Here is a 21,708-nt window from a genome sequence, read left to right as displayed (position 1 = left end):
TTGGATCACTGCAAGTTTATTACTGAATCTTTAAGTCAACAAACATTCAAGGAAGAAAATAAAAAGTTTTTACAAAGTGCAGACTGGTGTGATCTAATGCTTATAAATAAACGGGATACAAAATATAAGAGGATTTGATCTATACAGTTTGAATTGTTAAAAAATAGATCACAAACCTACAGTTATTTAAACACATGCTGTCCCTTACTCCAGAGATTCCCTCTCAGTGGCCCTCATTTATCAATCTTGCTGTGTTGCACCGTGATCCCGCAAGGACTCAAACTTGTGTAAGAGATGTCAGACATGTAGTGGTGAGCTTTGATCTTACCGTCCACATTAGCGTGGATATGGTCGTATAACCCAGTTTTCAGCTGAAATTTCCTTTGATAAATGAGGGCCAGTGAATTTAGTATTTATTTCATATCATTAGGAAGAAAAGATTTAATTTTTTTTCTTTTTAAAATATTGCAAATCATGTATCCAGTTTTTTTTTTTCATTCATTTATGAATGAACACATATAGGGAGCGAGAGAAATTTGATAATACAACTGGGACATGGTCTGACTTTTTCATCGCTACCATCCACACAGTGACCGTGGCAAAGTCCACGTGACGGTGGCATTATACCGAGGAATGAGTGACTCAATGAGAGCCGAACTGTTCCGCCACGATGAGGAGCGGCATCACTGCGGGGGCTGCAGGTACTGGTTTGTGAAGGCCTCCAACTGTCTCTCCAGCTCAGTGGCTTTATGCCTGCACAGGAAACAGAGGGGTCAAACTGAGCCACCATTCAGTTTGAAGTTGGGTACATTCATTTCAAAAGCAAATAAGACTTGTTATGCTCAATTGTGTATGTGCTTTCTGTAACGCAGTCGATTTTGTTGCAAAAATTTTATTGCAATTTTATTGCTTTTAAACAAGCAATTTTAATGTCACCCTCAATCAAAATGTCATTCCAACAGCGGAAATCTGCACATGTACTGCCACTGTTAAAGGAGGAGACCCTACTTCACTCAACAATTACAGATCAGTTTCCATTGTCTGCTTTGTCAAAGGTCCTTGACAGACAGATTTGTACTGATTCAGTATGGCTGCCTAAAATAAGAAAGACTGATTTCAAATATAATATTGCTTGAAACTCAAAGATCTGTTTGCTCTCCACCTTGAAATCCCCATTTCTCCACTGATGAAAAAGAGAGACTAGACTGACCGCAGGCTCTTTGACTGACTCTGCACGGTCTCCAGCTGATCTATCTTGGCTGTCAGTTGACGAATTTCTCCCTCCAGCTCCTTTTGCGTCTGGTCCACCTGCTGACAGAGCCGAGCAAAGGTCGTCGCCATCTCCCTGGCAACACAGAGAGCACAACGTCGCATTGCTTATTTATTTAGTCCTGCCTAAAGAGGAGAGGGCGAGGAAAAGCACGGCCGTGTGCGCACGTGTTACTTGTAATGCGCGTCCTCAAAACAACGTGCGTTTCTACATTCAGCATTATGACAGTGAATCAACCTCGTGTGCATCATATATGCGACAGGAGACGCGTCTGTTGAGACGAACTGCAGTATTTCGGGACTTACTGCTGGACCTGGTGGCTGCAGTTGGCACTGGTGAAGCTGACGATGAGCTGCAGTTTCTCAGAGGCGTAGTCCACAAACTGGCGCTTCAGAGCACGCTCCTTTGCCTTCGTGGTCCAGGTGAGTCTTTCGTACAGGTACAACAGGCCATAGAGTGACGCCGACAAGGCGATCAACCTCCAGCCGACTGTTTTCCACACCTTGGAAAAAGATCCTCAGATCAGTGAGCGTAGGATGCTTTTTAGTCAATGATGTACTTCAGGGTTCCTTCATTATTTCATACACGTTTGTACCTGAAATTAACATTAAACAGTAAATATACACTGTTCCCTGCAACATGAAACTCTATGCCGACATGCTAGTCTGGTAAAACACCCCAGCCCTTAAATGACAAGCCTATTTCACAATTTCAAACTTTTGAAGGCAAAAGTTCCCATCTATTCTTAACTGATGTGACCATTGTTGACGCACCACTCCACCGACGACAAGCACGCTCATTGAGGTACGAGACGTGAGGGACGCCACGTTGGTCGCCATGGCTATCATCATGTCTTCCTGGGTCATGAGGGCAGTCTCACTGTTGGGTGGCGCCGTGATGGAAGGGGGTCCCGAGGAAGGCGTTCGCGTCAGGGGCAGCGCTGGTCGGGATGGCTGTGTAACGAACAGCAGGGTTTCAAAACATGTCGTAGTATTCTTCATTTTGTGGCGACAATCTGACTACTGCTGGCCTACAATCCAACGGTTTACTTGATATTATATAGGTATTATTTGCAGCTATGCATACAACTTAATGATTTAAAAGGTAGTGTGTTGTGATTTTCATTCAGAATATATCATATAATATAATGAAAATGGCAATCGCATTATTTTTTAAACAAAGTATTGTCTCCGAGACAATCAACCAAACACAGCGAGGTGAATGAAGGTCAAGTGAAGTCTTCCTCTCCACAGATCAGCAGAAGCTCCTCATCTTGTACTGATCCTGATTACATCAACCTTCTTTTTGACTTTAAACCATAAACTGAAGTTGCATCTGTTCCTTACTGCAGTTGTTGCTGGAACCTGGAACTTCTGGTCCACCAGTTTGAGAGCTCGCTGTGCGTTGACAGACCCCAAGAAGCGGTGGACTAATGCTGTCCAGCCCAAAGAAAACTGAAACTCAATGTTTTCCTGGAAGTCACTGCAAAGCGTGGCACAGTTCAAGTCGTAGCTCAGGTCAAACTTCCTGCTGGGTACCAGCATGTGGACTTGGTTCTGAACAGAAGAAGGAAGCAGAGGCAGCATGCTCTCTGGAGAGGGACAGGGAAAAAAAAAAAAACCATCACAAGATAAACCACGTCGTTCAATGTTGATAATATTTGATAAACTCTAATCAAGCAACTCTTGATAAACCACTGCTCAAATGAGGAAGTTATTATATTAACACTGTGCATGAAAAGGCTAAAAGATAATTAAATTCAGTTTCAATAGGTAAGCTTTTTTTTTTTTTTTAAATAAACAGACCACACTTGTGTAACGGCTCCTTGAGCCTTTTCCTCAGAGGACACATTAACACCTTTTTCAGCACGTCACTGATGTGAGCCCGACACGGTGATGGACTTGTAGCATAATGCAGCAGGGGAGGATGGCATCCAGTGATCAGGGTAAATATATCTGTGATGCGGGTGTTAGAGACCTTTGCCCAAGAGCACAACAGGTCCAGACTATGTTTAGTAACACTGAATGAGTGATCCAGTGAAGAGCAATGTGAGGATTGACTGACTGACTGAAGCAATTTCAGAGAAATTGTTGATTTTTTGAGTTTGGAACAAAACAAACAATTTTAACATAACATCTTTAGCTTCAGAATTCAATACTATAGTTTAAAGCTAATTTAGACGATATCACAGATTACCAGGATTTCATCGGCATATAACTAGGAACCCCACTCTGATGTGTGTTAATATTAAGCTTCGATTTATAAATCCGTGAGCCAAGACTTGTGAGCAGTTTGTGGCTTTTTGTCTGATCCTCCTCAAAGATAGACGTGACATAATATCCCATTTTCCCATTTGTATTTTACTCACATGCCCTCACAGTGCCTCTGTAAAAAGAGACTGCACACAAATGACACGGCGGGTCTTAAAGAATTTAGAATTAAAGATTCTTGTTCTTGTAGTGTAGTTTGAATCTAGTAAGCCCAGAAACCTCTGCAACTCAAAGATGAATATAAATGTAGCCTCAGTGTTTCAAGAATGAGCCGAGTTTGACATCAGGTACCGATCATGTAACTCTGAGAGGACTGGACCGAGGCGTGGACAGCACTGGAGCACCGGAAGGCCAGGTTCTTTCCCATGCCCTCCTCCACATGAGTCAGCAGCTCCTGCAACAGAAGGCGCAGCAGCGTCAGACGGACAACAGGAAAAAGTTTTCGTGCAGTGTTTATGATGATCAAACACTTTCCTACATATACGCCCTGCATTTCTCATTAAAGCTTCTACAAGAAAAAACTACATTCACTAATTGGCACTGTCCAGTACCATAGCTATCAGCCAGCCAGCGATCAATGCCAGTACTAATTTATAATGTAGCCTGAGAACGAAAAAATGGTAAAATGGGGAAAATATTTACAGATGCCCGAAATGACAAAACAAGGAAAAAATGTTGTCAGTAAATGAGACTGACATCTTAAAGAAGTACAAATGGCGTAATTCACCCAGCACTTAACCAACATGGCCATTATAACTTCCAGTAAAAAACAGAATTCTCTAATGAAAATAGCATTTAAATAATTTTTATACAACAAACAAAAAGGTAATTACCCTGCATGTTTCCCCAAATATTTCATTTATTTTACAGCTTGCCTGGAATATGAACTTTTAAGTTGGTGCTGTGACTTACAGACTTGTAGATCTTGAGGACGTGAGGCGAGGGGTGGAAGTCTGTGTGGAACTCGTCCACAATTACATGGAGACGACAAATCTCGTCCTCCATGGCGCTGGACACCTGAGTGGCACAAAAATAGAGGAAAACACTCACCATCAACAGGTCGGGACTCATGATTTTGTGTTGAATCCCAGTGACAAATTGACAAAGTTCAGCTGACCTGATTCAATTTGCATTAAGATGCCTCCTCACTTCCCACTTTCAAGCCAGATCTCAATGAAAAACTACAGACTGCTGCCATTTCATCAGAGGCATTCAAATAGAAAACGTTAAGTAAAAAAACAGCCTGAAAAGTAAAGCTACAACATTGATCTGATTGATGGAATGGCAAACAACCTGCAGCAACATTGACTACTGGTTTTATAAAATGACAAACTCAACAGGGGCTTCTTTGTTACAAATGCTTTAAAATTTGTCAGTTTCCTCCAAGATGGTAAATTGACCTTGAGTTACCTTGTTTTCCACCTCTTCACTAATAGCTTTGATTTTCTTCTTAATGTCATCAATCAGCAAGTTGAGCTGATTCTTCACAAACTCCAGCCGGTCCATCTGGTACTCTCTGTCCTCGAGGGCCGCCACCCTGATGAAGCCACCCCAAAAGGGAACACTGTCACACAAACTAACAGGCAATGCAAAAGCAGTGGAATAGCCTAATATTGTTAAAAAAAAAAAAAAAAAAGACGAAGAAGAAGAAGAAAGAAGTTAAACATTCAAGGAAAGGACACTTAACGTTTATTTTCTGTTGATGTTTTGCAGTTTACCTTCATGCGCCCTTAACGACATTCCCAAAAGAGGACAACACCAATATAGCACTGATAATGCGTGGCAGCAGATACTCACCTCTTCTCTGCCGCCTCGATGTTGATGGCGTCCATGATGCTCTTGACTTTTTCTGTGATCTGCTTGGCCCTGATAGTGTGCTGCTCAAACTTTGTTTTCACTGCTGACTGCGAGATACACTCCTGCGAGGCCATAACACACAAGTTACTGTGACACGCTGAGCGTGCTGCTGCTGGACAGCGGGCACGAGGCTGCACGCTGTCCAGGGACAAATCGGGGGCAAGATATAACACCTGCTGCTTTCTGTGACTTAAAAGAAGACAAAAGAAATGGAAACACAGGGGTGAAAATGACAGCAGCAGTGTGTGTATCCTGTGTCCTGCAGCCAACATTTTGGGAAAGTCACAGTCTTGTGTTTGTTAAACAAATAAATCATATGAAGTGAACACAAAGAAATGAGATTAACATGAAAAAGGAGGAAATTAGACATTTGCAGACTTTTTTTTAGGAGACAGAATTGAATTGTAAAAAAAAAAAAAAAAAAAAAAAAATTAATGTATTTATATTGTCATCTCCCTATTACCTGCCGTTAGCTCTTACAGTTTTATATCCTACCAATGACAGGCCACAAGTCACATGAATAATCAATAACGAACTGTATCCTTTAACTAGAGCCAAGTATAATTGTATGTATTTTACAAAAGCCTTGACTGCTTATTACTCTCAAAGCTTTTTGTTTACATGACACTGATCAACTTAAAGCGACACTAAGGAACTTTTCAACCTTAATAAAACATTTTAATATATTTTGTGATGATACATCGACTTACAGCTAGTTGAATGACCCCTCTGTCACGGCCTGAGGGTGTCAGTCTTGCTTTCACTTGGACTAAGCAGCTGTGAGGAGGGTGGTAGGAACCCTGCACACTAAAAAACTCCAAATGTGCGGACTGCTTTACGGCATGCGTCACATCATGATATAACATTGTTTAGCCACCATTAGATTCATTACCTCGTCGCTATCCATCCTTCACACAGCCACTGGAAACAAATGAAGGCGAGTTCAGTCCGACAGCACGCCACCGGGAGCAGCATTTTACCACGCCACGCGCTAGTCCTCATGGGAACTGTAGTATTCGTTCAGGCAAAACACTACCGCTTTTGTCCACTGGCGCCGCCAAAATCAACGAAAACTGAAAGTTCCTTAGTGTTGCTTTAAATGACAAGTTTTGCATTTTTTGTTTCAGAAAAATTTCACCTTGAGATCTTCGCCTGTTTTAGAAAAGACTGCTGAACACTCTGACCCACCACAAACGACGTATTGCGCCATTTTCGATGAATCTCAACACAGATGTCCTGTGAACTAGCAGCCGTTTCCACTAAAAATATCGGGGTCAAATGTAAATGGGAATCAACTCATTGATCATGTATACTGAGGTAATCTGGAAAAAAGTAGTTTTATATTAAAGGTGCATTAAGGAGTTTTACAACCTTAAAAATACTTCTTTTCCACCATAAATATGTTACACATTTTTAATGATGTGTACAATGTGCCCTGACATATTCATTACAAGTACCTCTAACAGCGCTAAATTGTCACTTGAAAGTTGCAGTGCCGGTCCGGCACCAGCATTTTTTGGGGGAGAATTTGAAAGGAATGACGTAATGCGCGCTCCGGCTCTTAGGTTTCATTTTGTCCGCCATTACTCCGCCAGATGCTTAGTGAGCAACAACTGAGCAGGATCTTCCAGAAAGTAAGAAAAGACTGGCTTCTAGCACTGCCACAGCTCCAGCACAGACTCCACCAGGTAAAAGAAACTTAAATCATACTTGAGCGCTACTAAACGAGTGAAGACCGAGTTCCCCTCTTCTGTGCACGCGAGCCACAGAGACGAGTTTTTCACTAAGCTGCATTACGCCCAAGGCCTGCAGGGGGCGCTGTTTCGCATAAAACGTGCAAACTCCTCAATGCAACTTTAAACTGAGCTGTTAGCATTGAAAAAATATCAAATATATAAAATATAAAAGACATCAGGTTGTTCTCTATTTTTGTGTTATCAAACACAATTTGTCATCACTAGTTTTTAAAAAATATGAGCAGTAGCAGGAATTGATAAATTTGTTATTTTACCTCTAAGGACAAACAAATTGAAAACCATGTCCGTAAAAAAATAAACAAAAAAAAAAAGACAGTACAGAAAAATGAACCAGGTTCAAACTGAACAAACTCAAAGCTGGATGAAAACAAATGGATGTCCTCACCCAAGTGAATCTAGATTTCAGCAATGAAGACGCAGGATGATGATAAGGCACAGTGATTGACCGAGAAGGCCTCGAGAGAGTCACTTTGAATTAAATAGTCAACAGTAGGATTTGAACAGCTGACTGCTTCAGTTGGCTGGCAATAAGATTATGGCCTTTGCTTTCTCTTTCAAAAAAAAAAAAATCCCTATAAAAACCTCCATGACACTCTGACAAATATGCATACACCCCGCTTGGCAGCCGAACCCAACGTTTGTTTCACTGTAAAGGTTTACAGAGACAACTGAACAACAATGGCTGTCAGTGCTTGTATCCATCTTCTGAATCAATGAGTAAACTATTCCATTTCCCAAAATAATGCAGGTTCTTTTCTACTGAGGTAACAAATTCCCATTAGCAGCAGTCAGACAAGGTGGAATTGATCTGCTTAGCTTTACAAGACGCATCAACTGTAGCGTTTGTTTCCTGGTTCTGAACACAAACGTTCCCCACGACTTTTATTTCTCCACCTAAAAGTGACTAAACCTCAAGCTCTGAAACTGCTGAGAGGGTTTTCTGTTGGTTAATCTGTATCAATACTCAGGATTTAATTAGGTATTCATCCTACAATGTTTGAACATTGCTTGTCTATTTTCTAAGCTCACAGACACACCTCAAACCTCCTCTCAAAGTTCTGGAATTCCTTCAGTCTTTCCTGGAAGCCTTCGGCTAGAGCGCCACCTGTTGGATGAGACCATCATATAAGAACAAAATCAGACTTTGTTTCCATCGCAACAGCAATAAATCACTAACACTAAGACAGGAGTCCATTAAAAACCCACCCATCCTTACACAGAAGCAAACTGCAAACAGGAAGTTTGCAGGTTTAAGCTTTGTTAAAATAATCCCATTACACATGGCTACTATAGCTGCATCCATCAACAAACAGAAGCAGCATCGTCTATGAACGCACAGCACCCTCACCTGTTTCAGGCATGCCCTGTAAACGCTGCATACGGGAATTGAGGACCTCCTTCGCAGAAACGAAGAAGATGCGGTTGGGTGCCTGCTCACGGTCGACAACTTTCAGCTCCTCGACGAGAAAGTTGACACAGCGATCGGTGTGCTGCTTCCTCACCTGGGGAAGAAGAACAAGAAACAAAAGCATTCACAACTTTTTTTCTTGTCTATTCTCGTATGACCTAGTCAAGGTTTAGAGGAAAACTTACAAGAAAGTTAATAAATCAAAAATCCATTGCAAACAACAGTGGCTTATGTACTATTCGCACAGGACTAGCATTACCGGTGGAACTCTGGTTATCTGTGAATTACCCCCACACATCTGTTTCTTGCAGTGTATTGGCACGGGATAAGCGAAGTCCACATTTTACTTGAATTTACTGACATTACAGGCAGATATGATGCCAAGTCGGTGCATGCTCCAACATCTGCTGTTGTCACGTACATGTGCAAAATGCTGCTACAAAACAACAACAACAAAAAGAACTCAAACCAAGACCAAAAAAACAAAACAGACACTAGTCACGCAAAGAGACAAATGTAATTAAGCCGCTGTATCAAAGGCTGTTTGATGACTTGGTGCATAATCACACCACTTGCTAAAGTTAATGGAAAGTGTCGTTCGGACTGAAATGACCGCTTTTAACATGGTGTGAAGTCGTCATAGCAACAGTAACCATGTCGAAGCAGCAACGTGACTTGAGAACAGTAAGCGGCGCTGTCAGGACAACGTGCCATCAGAGCGTTTCTATTAAACCTGCTGAAAAATGTTTCTTTCGTCATGCTGCTGTGCATGTCATCTATCTCAATATCCTCTGAGATCATTTCCACCACAGCCTCTTATTTAACCAGGAAAAAGGGAGAAAAAGACACGCAATTAAAAAAAAAATAAAAAATACAACTTTTAAAACACCCCCCAATCAATGAGGTAGTAATTATTACAAATCACCATTAGTCCCTAGGTAATAGTAACAGAGTAGGATTTAAAACTTTAATATCCACGTAACTGCTGTGGCAACTTAGGTTTTTTTCATACAAAACTCTGGAATCCAGAAGATGTAAACAGTCACATCAAAGCATTCTTGTTCAGGAAATTGCAACAAGTGTCAGACTTACATCCTCCATGTATTCCGGTTCGTTTGCGGAGGCATCCCAGCGGTTGTTAAGGATGAATATGTTTGGTTTTGACAGACGTTCGTTCACTTTGTGGAAAAACTGCTTTTCCTAGAGGACAAAAAACATCAGGACGACAGTCAGTAAACCAAGAACTGTTCTGAACTCATAACAATAACACATCCCATACAGATCATATATTTCCTCTAACCCTTAAAAGTGTGTTAATGCAGGACATTATCTTATTATAAGTTATTAAGTAATGGAGAATATCTAAAATCATTGTCTACTCATGTCTAAACATCTTTCAAATAATCCCTCACTGTAAAAATAAAAGCATAGTTTTTTCAGGGGGAATTCCTGTTCAGAGAGAAAAATATCTGTTCCTACCTGTCTGACTCTCTCTAATTTACAAGACAAAATAAATTCAAAGTCTCATCACTAGCCACCATCTTTCATTATCTCCTTAATGGCCGAGTTTATTTTCACCGACGAATTCAGAGGGGAATGTAAGTTTGCTTTCCCTTGAAGAGTCCCAGTCGAGTTACAGAGCGCCGTGACTGACTGTGTCCAGTTTCACATTGCATGAATGCCTGAGCAGATTGAAAACAAGAATGGCGCTATTGCTGGATTCAAACAGAGGCAGTGTCATTCTGTAATCAGCTCAACCTATGAAACAGTCACATGAACTAAAGGAGCTGGTGTGAATGACGTAACTCAAAATGTACACTGCGTGCTGTTCTGTCACAATACTTCAAGTTGATCCAAGTTAAGCTGTCAGAATTCCTTAAAACACATTCCTTACAGCGAATACTCAGAAACAATCAAGTACAGTGAGAAGTGTGGTGTCTAACAATAGAAGTGAAAGTGTCTTTTCAGCTGCTGTGTTTCACAAGACCTGCTACAGCAAATCTAATATTAATTCAAATTAACAAGTGGAGACACACACAACACACACCACACACACTAAAGTCAAAGAAGGCTCTGCTTCTCAAGAAAATCATAACCATAAAGGGATGGAATGCATTACCACTTTACCTACACACAGGATGAACCTTCATCAGAATCAGAATACTCTTTATTGTCAAGTACAGTCGCCCATACCCGAAATTGATGGGGTTTAAAGATGCCCAGGCAGCCAATTACGGCACTCCGTCAGCTGACACTCAAAGCATGGATGTAATCAACCAAGATTAGATTAGCTTAAGACAAAACCCTAAGGCAAAACCACATATAAAATAAGAGTAACTTGTGGCAATTAAGAGAGCAACAGCCTCGGAGGAAGATTTTGCACTCCTTATCATTTCAAATGTCATCTTGCTAATTCATGTCTAAAACGATGCTTCCTCTGTTAGTACAGTTCACCCCAAGCCTGAAAAACTACAATGCAAAAAAAAAAAATCACTTGAATATCAGATCAAACAGTAGTTCTGTGCTGGTAAAATTTCATTACCGTGTTCATGAGAGTGGATTCAGAGTTTGCCACCAACACAAAGACATCAGCATCCAGGCAAAACTTGTCGATCCAGCTGTCCAGTTGGGTTGTGACATCTGTCCCAGGGCTACGCAGGTAGAGAGATGTCAACATGGGAATATCGACAAATATGCATCAACAGATGTGCTTCTTTAGACCTTGATATGTTCATGATGCTGAACTGGAAATGATCAAAATCATAAAGAAAAGTTGATAAGATTGTCCGGATGCACCAGCTGGATCCCCTCACCTGTCTACGAGCACCAGATCATCTCGCAGCAGTGCACATTTGGTTTTGGGCCAAAAGACACGAACAAGACAGCCAGCATCCAGACTTTCATCCATGTGAAGTGCATGAGCTAGCTGGTTAACAGTCTGGAAAGAGAGTGGAATCAAAAACACTTTTGTTATGGACATTAACACAAAAAAGGTGCATTAACTGACTAAACTCAACTGAAACCAATGATGCATTACTCCTGAGCACGAAACATTTAAAACACTCTTTTTATTCAAGCTCCGTTTCAGATCATGCAATTAAATATTTTGTTATTCAATATAAAAATATACTTATAAATTTACATTCTATTGTCTTTATGCTATTAAAATGTACAAAAAATGATCAATCTATTGATATCAACTTGATGTACAGTTCACACTGACATCCAGTAAAGGCTTAGTCTCTAACCCTGGCCCGAGAGAGCCCCTGTCCTGCATGTTTCAACTGTTGCTCTGCTTCAACACACCTGACTCAAAGCCGTAATGAGCCTCATTGCCACAGCAGAGGAAAGTGAAAGTATGCTCAACAGGGGCTGATAAACCCTGCATTAAGGTGAGACTTGGAAAATGAAAAGGAAGGACCTTGAACTTGGTAATTAGACAAACCAATCCATTTCTGGAACCGCAGCAAATGGTATGTAAAAGCATCACACTGATAAATAAACATTAGAGGACAACAGAAACCAGTAGATGAAAACTTGCAAAGCGTGTTAATCATGTTTAGTCATGCCAACAGCATACACCTCTACAGGGTGAAGAGAAGAAGCGAGTGAAGCATCAGATGCTCAGCTTTAGGTTACCAAACATCCTGACCTGGAAAAGGCCTGCATGGCTGCAGGTTCAGACGGCCCAGTTCTCACACACTGGATTTGATCATATTGCTACTAAATTGCTAACACTAATGCTTCAAGTACCACAATTATTTTTGTTTTCTTAACTGTTTTAAATGCCTGTGACTTTGATCGAAAACAATGTATAGCCAAATGTATTATTATTATTATTACAATTAACACAATATGAACGTTGTTTTATCAAAATGCATAATAAACCTATCACCCTTCATCCTCAACCAGGCGACCTACTTGACATTAACCACAACAAAGACTTAAACTCAGCTGGGCAAGCAATTCAACTCATACACTACTGAACATAAGATTTCTCAACCTTCAGTCTATGTTGCACATATCCGAGTGATGACATTTAAAAGCAACAGATAGTCTGATTAACAAAGTTGAGTATATTTTGGTGCAAAACCTTGTGCTTAGTCTGTCAGTAGTATGAAATAGTTATCACTACTCACAGGCGCGTATGTGCTCATGCACAACAATGTGGAAATAAATTACTAATAGAACTGCAGTCTTAAAACAAATAAAGTACAGAATAAACTTTCAAGAGTTACAATTACCTTAATACTTTTCTCCTCATCAGAGCCCTCCGTCTTGAGGTAGGCTTTGTCTTCATCAGTGCCCTCAACACTTAGGAAGCAGTTCGTGGTGTGGCCAATACCACTGGGCAGTACGCGGTCCCTCAGCATGGCATTAACCACTGTGCTTTTGCCATTACTGGTCCTAGAAAAGACCCAACAAGACAAGGTGGGCTTTCAATCAAATCATTCATTAACATTCGAAAACAGTTTTTACAACATAAAAGCAAACTAAATAAATGTGATTTCCTGCCTGTGTTGAGACTCTCACTTTCACTGTTTAGTTGACACAAATGAATCCTTTGGATTCGAAGGTCAATAAAATGTTTTAATCAGGCTAACAAGCAAATTACTAGAACTAATCAACCCACATAAGAGATTCATGAAGGCAACACCTAATGTGTAAAACGCATGTGCATATTTATACACTTACCTGCCAAAAAAGGCCACTTTCATGTGCCTGCGTGCAAGTACCTCCTGAATGACAGCAAGCTTGTCAGCATAGGCCTGGATCTCCAGCTTCTGATCCTGACTTGCAATGTTCTGCAAAGCCTTATTTCCACTGATTTCTAACACAAAAATAAAGAAAGTACAGGCATTTCTGTTTTACTTTTTTCCAACCACATTTTTCACATGTTACAAGGCTTTGCTGTGGTCGACAGCAACATTTTTTGTTGCCGACAACTCTGGAGTTGGTTATGTGTATATGTGGCTCTACGGTCACTGATTTGTCCTGAAAATATGTCTAGGAGAAAGAACTTATACAATTTGTTACGCCGAAGATCAATTTGGCTTTGATTCATCAGATTCCTGTTTCCAGCGCACATCCACTCCTGTAACACAATCCACCCTCTTAATATGAGACATCAAGCAGATTGTCAATTGACACAGACAACTTCTTACAATACGACCTGAAATTGTGTGAGTGAATACGAACCGCTTAAGCGTTTACATGAAACATTTACAATCTGACTGATCTCACAATCTGACTAGAAGTAAAATTTCTGGACCCATGTAAACAGGACTACTAGATTTCCAATGTCACTGCTGCTTATCTTGTCTTTAATTGGTTAATTTATTTATTTGTAGTTTTTTCTGTTGTCAATACAACAAAATAAACAAAAACAAAAATAAATGATTCAATTGCAACTCAACCCAATCATATTATCCTAAATAATAAAATAATACACAAATACAATAATCCAGTTCCCAGTACAGATTATTAGTGAGGAGGTCCAGAGGTTTATTTAAGTACCTTCTACAAACTCCGAGGTCTCCTTCACGTAGTTGAGTAGTTGCTCAAACACGTCGCTGATGGTCTTCTTGGCCACAACAAAGTGCTTGAGGGGGGAGAACTCCCCCCGAGCCGAGTCTGACCGCCGGAGAGGAGGCGCTGCAGCCATGGTGCCCGATCTGCAGCCGGATACGGTCAAAAAGGGCAAACAATCAGCTCGTGTCAGTCTACAAAACTCTCACTAATGGATCTGTTCACAACAACATGCTGCTGAACTCTATTCAACACACTTACTGTACATAGAACTATTAGAGAAAAGCTAATTTGAAAATAAATACGGCTTCTGACTGAGTTATCTAAACGCCAATGAAGAAGTTACTCCACGAAACTTGGCCAGACTCGACAACAGACGATATGTAAAGGTCACGGTCTTCTCCGGAGTTGCGGGTAAAGGTTATAAAAGTAAATAACCGGCGTAACTCAAGTGCACGCATGCAGCTGTGAAGCTAACACTTCGAGCTAGCTAAAGAGACAGATGAAAACCAAGCTGGGACTTAACAAATGAGAGGTGATTTCTCCTCACCACAGTCCCGCGACAGCCACGGCCCTCTTCACATAACACAGTCACGACTGAACTGTGTAAACAGCGCCGATAAATCCCTCAAAAGTCGCGCTGAAAGATCACTGGCACAGCACCGCTAACCTTGTGTTTGTAGACCGTGGAGCTGCGGACTCAAGTCAGAGGCAAGAGGGACACTTCCGGTGGGATTTCAGAATAAAACCCCGGGATAAGCGCGAGCCATATTTTTTTAATATACATTGTTATTATATTTATATTAATTATTTCTGATTAACATCACATCAATAACAAAACCTTGAATAACATTAATAAATAGTTTGTCAAGTTGTGCTGATTTTATCACACTGGGGCTAACATCGCAGGGAGTTTTTTTTTTTGCTTTAAAATAATTTCATTATAAAAAATAACATCTTCAATTTCACATGTAATGTTTTCACCACAGCCCTCAGGGTCAGTGCCGTGTATTTCACGTCATTCATTTTAATTCCCCATGTTCAACATGTAGGTGATTGGAGTTCCTGTTGCATGCAGGAGGAATGCAGTCAGCTTGATACAGGCCCTTGCACTGTCAGGACAGGGGGCGGATTCCAGTGAGCCAAAGGGTATGCAAGCTCCAGCCAATCAGGGAGGACAGGGGGTCTCCAGCCCTGGAAACTCCTTCACTGCACCAGAAACCCAAACCAGGAAATTGTAACTGATAATATTCTGTAGGCTCGTTGCATGAAAACCAATCTCAGGAACGTAATAAATCTATTGTGTGCATAGCTGTTAATATGTGACTTTTACAACATTAATGTGATTGAATATGCTTAAAAGGAGGTTGACTAAAGCCTAAAGCAGGGGTGGGAATTCCTGGTGGGCCACAGCCCTGCATGTTTTCCATGTCTCCCTGCTTCAACATACCTGAATCTCATGAAGATTCATGGTGAAGTTCAGCAGAAAGCCAGATAATGAGCCACATTGTAATCAGCTGTGTTGAAGCAGGGAGACATGGAAAACATGCAGGACTGTGGCCCTCCAGGACCAGGAATGCCCACCCCTGGCCTAAAGGAAGGGGCTCAGAATGGATTTTGTATGTAAAACCTGAAAAGGCAGTATACCTGCTGATATTTCTCCTAGAATTAACCTTAAAGACTCTGAAGAGACCCTGCTTGTCTTTCTGAGACAGCTGTCCAACTGACATCTGTGGCTTTTTGAGATAAACACTGTTGATATATTTGACAGGAGTGAAATAAACACACTGCAAACAGTTAACAGTTACATTAATGCAATTAAGAAGTATTTTTCAGTGATTGCACTGTTATGAGTATATATTTTTCAAGTATGATGAAGTACCTTTACTTGTGCATAAAAACAATTTACACAATTCAATCTGCTTATATGCTGAGTTTCGATTGATATATTGAGAAACTCCAAATTTCAGGGTGTTTCTTAAAAATCGTTCTTTATTTATCAAAGACGTTTGGTCTGTTTTGTAAATGAATGGAATTGAATATCTGCCATCGTCGGTAGATATTGTTTTGATGATATGTAATTCATTAAATAGGGTTTTTTTTTAAAGGATATGTCTTACATTTTTCATTAATAGCATTTTTCCTTGCAATTTAATGCCATTAATGTGACCTGAGTAGTGCAATTTTACCATAGGCCTACTGTTTTCACCTCTACTGCTAAGACCAGCTTTTTTAAATGAAAAAAAGAATTGTAGTTATACATTGTCAACAGGACTGTTATGTGATTGTTCAAGAAGGGACAAATTGATTCAGATCACAGATATTATCAACATGAGCAGCTACAGTAGTTGGAACCATAAAGATTATATGAACTTGAAATGAAACATATTTGTGCTGCTTTTACAAAGACACAATGATTTTCATTCAGAGCAGCTGCTTGTGAATGAGACAAAGCAGAGAGGTAGTGCCTCTCTCTCCCTCCCTTTCTGTGTGTGTATGTGTGTGTGTGTGTGTGTGTGTGTGTGTGTGTGTGTGTGTGTGTGTGTGTGTGTGTGTGTGTGTGTGTGTGTGGCAAACTGCTGTCTGTCAGAGCAGCGGACAGTGAAATACCTCCACCACGACCTCCAGCCTCTCATTTGGCTTTGAGATACTCAGAAGCTGCTTGTCTTTACAGAAACGTGGGCTCACTCTACTTCTGCCTTTCTTTTCTCACTGGATTTCTTATGGTTTTGTGCGGATTTATGATGGAGAATTAAAATGGTGAGGAAGAAAAAACTGCTGGTGTTCGAGTAAGTATTTTTCTGGTCATTCGTTGCATTACTTTGATTTGACAAATGGGTTTGTAGCCCAATTGTCACCATTAAAAGAGTACATCAGTAACTATTACTCAATTTCATTTAAAGGTCCCATATTATGCTCCTTTTCAGCAAGTAATGCTTCTACGTCCGTGGCAGCTCATCAACACTGATGGAGTTTTGGTTTAGTAAATAATACATGACCTCCTATTTTCAACCTGGCCTTGGCATCATACATTATTAATGACATGAATATACTAATTGCTCTCCCAGGGATATATAAATTTCACCCCATCTCAGTGTATTTTCAAAACACATAATGAAATGATTCACATTGTCATAATTTACTGAGATGAACCAAAGCATTTTGTTGGATTAGAAGTACTGAAAGTGATCTGACTTTACCAATATTTTTTTTTCCCTCCATGTAAATTAACCTGAGCACAAACTATTTTTCTGTCAGCTTCCCTTTTGTGTTGATGCTATTGTGGCAGCACAGGTGACACAAGAGCTGATGTGTGTATTGTCTGTGTGACCCTGTGTGTATTGTGCATGTGTGGGTGACCTTTACGTTTGTAGCATTCCATCTAGCAATCTCTTTCTCTGGGAATTTAACTGCATTTTAGACTTTAAGTCACATTGCAGAATGAGTTAAACACATTTATTCTATAGAACTGAAGTCGCTGAATAGTCGCTGGTTTGACAGCTTTCACAAAAACATGATTTCTGTTTTGTGTTTAAGAGTTTGTGGAAGCATGATGTGGGATGGATAAACAACAACGAAACTCTACTGTAAGTCACTGAAAAGTTGTTTGCATGACTTTCCTTTTCATGTTTAAATGAGACTTGAATACAGGACTGTCACACACACACACACAAATAAAACACAGTCATTGTCAATTTATTTATATCATGTTTTCTTAAATTGAAACATATGTTTCATTTAAAAAAGGCTATTTTTCATTCATAAAACCAACAACAACCACTTTGTGAAACTCAACTGAAAAAATAACTGTTTGCGTAGATGGCCTCTAATGACCCTGACCTTCCTGACCCCTCGGGTGACCCCCAGCCTGGTGACCTCATTGAGATCTTCAGACCTGCCTATCAACACTGGGCCCTTTACCTGGGAGATGGCTACATCATCAATTTGACTCCTGTCGGTGAGTGAATTATTGAAATTGTGCATATCATTTAACTGACTTTAACACAGGAAGTGTCATCTTTATTAAGCCATACATACTCAGATTATTAAAATATATGTAGTAAAAGTAAGATGTAATTGAATAAATGATTAATCTGTTTCCCACATTTAAATACAGATTGATTGCAGATAAAACAGTTATTTTTTTCTTGAAGGTCACAAATAAAACAACAAAAAATGATCCTGTCTGTTCTATGTATCGTCAAGAAATGTTAGTAAAAGTGTTAGGCCAAAGAGAGGACTTCAAACAACAGGGCAAACTGTGAGAATTTCATTGGCACGGTTTTTTTGCTGCTTATTAGTAAAGTCTAAGAATGCCATGATATTAGTGGGGCAAAAATTTTTGAGAGGTTTGTGGTGTAATGCAGTCAGGTAGTTCTCTTAACAGCATTAAAACAACTTGGATTTCTTCTAAAACAGCTCAAAAACACTGGTGCTATCTTACATGCCTATACTATGTCAGAACTATTCAATATGTAAAATGAGAATTTTTTTCCACAATGTGAACCAGATCAAATACGTGCTCATTTAAAAAAGGCGAATAGCTTGAAAGTTTTTTTCACAAGACACTCAAATTAAGTATTAAGCTTTACAGGATTTTTGTTTTCAGAATTTAACTTATTGTGGTATTAATGGAATATGTTTTGACCATTTGTTTGTTTAATTTTATTCCAAGCATAACAAACAAGACAAAATAAAGAAGACAATGTAAATGAAAGCTCCAGCATGCTTGAAAATGGTCAAAACAGACAAATATCCGATCTTGTGAAATATATTTTGGGATGTAGCACATTTCATTTTAGGAAATATGGAATCATAAACATTTCATATGTTTCAGTTTATTTGCAACGGATCTTGAACATATGAAAATGCCACTGACTCTGAATTCATTGTATTCTAATTTTGAGACACATCTGTGTTTTTTTTTTTTTTTGTCAGTTTTGAAGTAGACTCCACTATCACCATGATTTTGTCAACATTTTTTGAGTTTTGTTGTTCACGTCATCAGAATTTATCACACACATTGATTCCAGGCTATGTGGGTCAAACGTGCCATCAGTTGTCTTGAAATAATAATAAACACTTTTTGTCTTCTTTTAAAATGTGTCATTTGAAAAATAAAAGCATTCTACAGAATATGTGTGATCAAGATCCAGAGTTCATTTTATCTTTTTGGTTTTAGCTTTTTGTCTGTTAGTTTTGTTGTAAGTCTAAAATCTACATGTTATTGTTCAGATCCTTGGATCGTATCACATTCTGTCCTCTTGTCCATTTCCACTTCCCCAGATGAGAGCCAGGCAGCTGCCATGTCCAGCGTAAAGTCTGTCTTCAGCAGGAAAGCAGTGGTGCGCATGCAGCTGCTGAAGGAGGTGGTGGGAAGCGACTCCTACCGCGTCAACAACAAGTATGACCATAACCACACACCCCTGCCCATCTGCGAAATCATCCAGCGAGCACAAGTCCTCATTGGCCAGGAGGTGTCCTATGACCTGCTGGGGAGCAACTGCGAGCACTTCGTGACCCTCCTGCGCTATGGAGAGGGGGTGTCCGAGCAGGTCTCTCACTCTTTGCTTTGCTTCATTTTACTGTGTCAGAGCAAAATACCAGACTTCAAATTGTCAGATCGCAAACACTGATGGCCTCACTGTCACGACTTTACACTCTGGAACAGAGACAGAAATGTAAAGATTCTATAAACACATTTTGTATGCAGTAGTTAAAAGCAAGGAAACAAAATGAAAAAAAAAAAACATCTTGCTTGCCTTCATGTCATATTCAGCTTTGGCTCCAGTTTTGATTAGATTTCTTTAAAAACTACTGTAACCAAATGTTATTAAGGCTTTGATCTATTTTTGTTTATCACAGCTGAACAAAACCACATGTAGCACTCTGTATGATTAAACAAGTTTGATAGGTTTGACCTGGTTTTAAAGTGACGTAAGAAATGAAATAATAAAACAATATCAACAAAATATCTAAAGACAATCGACACAAAAGAAAAAAAGGAAATTTATTTCCTCGTATCAGAAAGTACTGTTTTTGCTGAGAAATCTGAGTTCATGATCTACATTACAAAATATTCTCAAACTTTGATATTTGAATCCACAGAGTGTGAGACTGTAAAATCCACTGGGGTTCTGTTTCTCTGATGTCTGCTGTGCCCGTGTGGTAATCCTCGGTCCACGCCTGTGGTCCTTCCTCTCTCCACAGGCTACAAGGGCCATTGGGGCCATCAGTTTGGTGACGGCAGCAGCCAGCGCCTTCTCTGTCCTGGGACTCATCAACACACGATCCAGAAACAGGCCTTTCTGACAGCTGTATTCTTCACTGACGAGTGTTTTCCCCAACATTCATGCGGCTGTGATCAGTCAGTTAATAAAAGAAGTTATACATGAACAGTTCAAAGAACTATGTCTTTTCTTCATAGAACCTTCGAAGCCGGTTTTTGTTGACGTTCATCTTTTAAGGCGTTTGTGAGTTTCTTCTATCTCTCTCACTCTGTGCCCGGCTCGTGGCCTTTTTAACAAAGGAGGAAAAGTTAACAGCTATTACTTATAATCAGTGCTACCAGACTGTAAACATGGTCTGAACACACGTCTCTGTCACTCTCCTCCAACTAAAATTTTCATCATCATTTTTGTTGTTGCCTTTCCCATTTGCAAGCAAATTGGTGTGGAAAGAGTTTATATGGCAAGTCAAGGTATAAAACTTTGGGAAAAGGTTAAAATGACACTAAAAGATAACTCATTCTAGACTGCAGAAAAATGTATTAAAATTGCTTGCACCTTTTCTGCCACATAAATGTTGTGTACAGTGTTGCTATTTTATCTATCCTACCTGCCCTCCTATACAGCTATTCAATAACTACCCATCTCCTTGAAGCTACATGAATAAAAGAAGGTAATCAGACATTTCTAATAGAATTGTTTTACTGAAGATCTGTGGTGTATATAATATGAATTTACCAGCATTCCATGTATCTGCCTGCCCGTTGTCATCCATCTGGTCATGCCTTTAACTCAGTTAATCAGGACACTTTCAATTGAATCAATTGGATATGATGGAAAAAGCATTAAAGAAAAGAATTGGGCTGAAAGCTCCATTGCTTTAAAGTGTTTCCATGGTGTGCATCATGTTTTTGAAAAATAAATAAACTAACTAATAAAGCAACTGATTACTTTTGAAAATAAGTAATCAGTAAAGTAACGGGATTACTTGCTTCAAGAAGTGATTAGTAATTGGTAACTAATTTCTATTTCTAAGTAACTTCACCAGCACTGTTTGCGAGTTTTGCAAATTTTCACTGTGCAGTTTTACTCCATTGAAATGTGTTCATTTTTTTAATTTTAATTTTACAAACCAATGTTATTACAAGACGATTTCCATCATGATATTAATAAATGTCACTGTTCTAAAGTATTTTTATAATGTGAAGCTTTGCCTCGTCACACAACAGCTAATATTTTCAGGGCCCATCATTTGAACATACATAAAGTCGTTTTTACACTCAAACTCTGCTGTATTTTTCAATGAAATGTTTTTTTTTTTAAATTTGAATCTGTTTTTATATATTTGACAGTTTGAAGGTATCCAAAGATGCAGGGGCTATTTTAGTCA

The 21,708-nt window shown here is 39.6% G+C and overlaps 2 protein-coding genes across 4 annotated transcripts; one reads left to right on the top strand and one right to left on the bottom strand.

Moving 5' to 3' along the window:
* Nucleotides 1–14,780, bottom strand: mfn1b (mitofusin 1b). Of its 2 annotated transcripts, none has more exons than XM_030083365.1 (18): nucleotides 14,618–14,780; nucleotides 14,080–14,237; nucleotides 13,258–13,393; nucleotides 12,807–12,969; nucleotides 11,376–11,500; nucleotides 11,105–11,213; nucleotides 9,655–9,762; nucleotides 8,503–8,656; nucleotides 8,192–8,259; nucleotides 5,338–5,459; nucleotides 4,951–5,077; nucleotides 4,453–4,557; nucleotides 3,832–3,934; nucleotides 2,617–2,861; nucleotides 2,044–2,223; nucleotides 1,576–1,772; nucleotides 1,211–1,345; nucleotides 1–753 (listed from the first exon to the last, which is right to left on the bottom strand). In XM_030083365.1, exons 2-18 carry the CDS (start codon nucleotides 14,225–14,227, stop codon nucleotides 684–686), a joined length of 2,295 nt encoding a protein of 764 aa, XP_029939225.1. In that variant the 5' UTR covers nucleotides 14,228–14,237; nucleotides 14,618–14,780; the 3' UTR covers nucleotides 1–683. The 2 variants fall into 2 exon arrangements, with proteins under 2 accessions (XP_029939225.1, XP_029939224.1); XM_030083364.1 differs by having other exon boundaries at nucleotides 14,642–14,780.
* Nucleotides 14,781–16,713: 1,933 nt separating this feature from the next.
* Nucleotides 16,714–20,466, top strand: plaat1 (phospholipase A and acyltransferase 1). 2 transcript variants are annotated; one of them, XM_030083387.1, is made up of 5 exons: nucleotides 16,714–16,851; nucleotides 17,629–17,678; nucleotides 17,911–18,049; nucleotides 19,378–19,646; nucleotides 20,302–20,466. In XM_030083387.1, the coding sequence occupies exons 2-5, from the start codon at nucleotides 17,652–17,654 to the stop codon at nucleotides 20,401–20,403; spliced, it is 537 nt and encodes a 178-aa protein (XP_029939247.1). In that variant the 5' UTR covers nucleotides 16,714–16,851; nucleotides 17,629–17,651; the 3' UTR covers nucleotides 20,404–20,466. The 2 variants fall into 2 exon arrangements, with proteins under 2 accessions (XP_029939247.1, XP_029939246.1); XM_030083386.1 differs by having other exon boundaries at nucleotides 16,714–16,880.
* Nucleotides 20,467–21,708: the final 1,242 nt, after the last annotated feature.

The sequence above is a fragment of the Salarias fasciatus genome, chromosome 23 (genome assembly GCF_902148845.1).
Source record: "Salarias fasciatus chromosome 23, fSalaFa1.1, whole genome shotgun sequence".
Taxonomy (NCBI): domain Eukaryota; kingdom Metazoa; phylum Chordata; class Actinopteri; order Blenniiformes; family Blenniidae; genus Salarias; species Salarias fasciatus.
Note: the sequence above shows the minus strand (reverse complement) of the source record. Positions and strands in the feature narration are given on the sequence as shown.

Excerpts from the sequence above, each read along its gene's own strand:
- mfn1b (XM_030083365.1), bottom strand. The coding sequence starts at position 14,227 with ATGGCTGCAGCGCCTCCTCTCCGGCGGTCAGACTCGGCTCGGGGGGAG. Across the intron at positions 8,260-8,502 it reads ACAGGGCATGCCTGAAACAG|GTGGCGCTCTAGCCGAAGGC; the intron begins GTGAGGGTGCTG and ends CTCATCCAACAG. Across the intron at positions 754-1,210 it reads AGTCAGTCAAAGAGCCTGCG|GCATAAAGCCACTGAGCTGG; the intron begins GTCAGTCTAGTC and ends TTTCCTGTGCAG.
- plaat1 (XM_030083387.1), top strand. The coding sequence starts at position 17,652 with ATGGATAAACAACAACGAAACTCTACT. Across the intron at positions 17,679-17,910 it reads AACAACAACGAAACTCTACT|ATGGCCTCTAATGACCCTGA; the intron begins GTAAGTCACTGA and ends CTGTTTGCGTAG. Across the intron at positions 18,050-19,377 it reads CATCAATTTGACTCCTGTCG|ATGAGAGCCAGGCAGCTGCC; the intron begins GTGAGTGAATTA and ends CCACTTCCCCAG.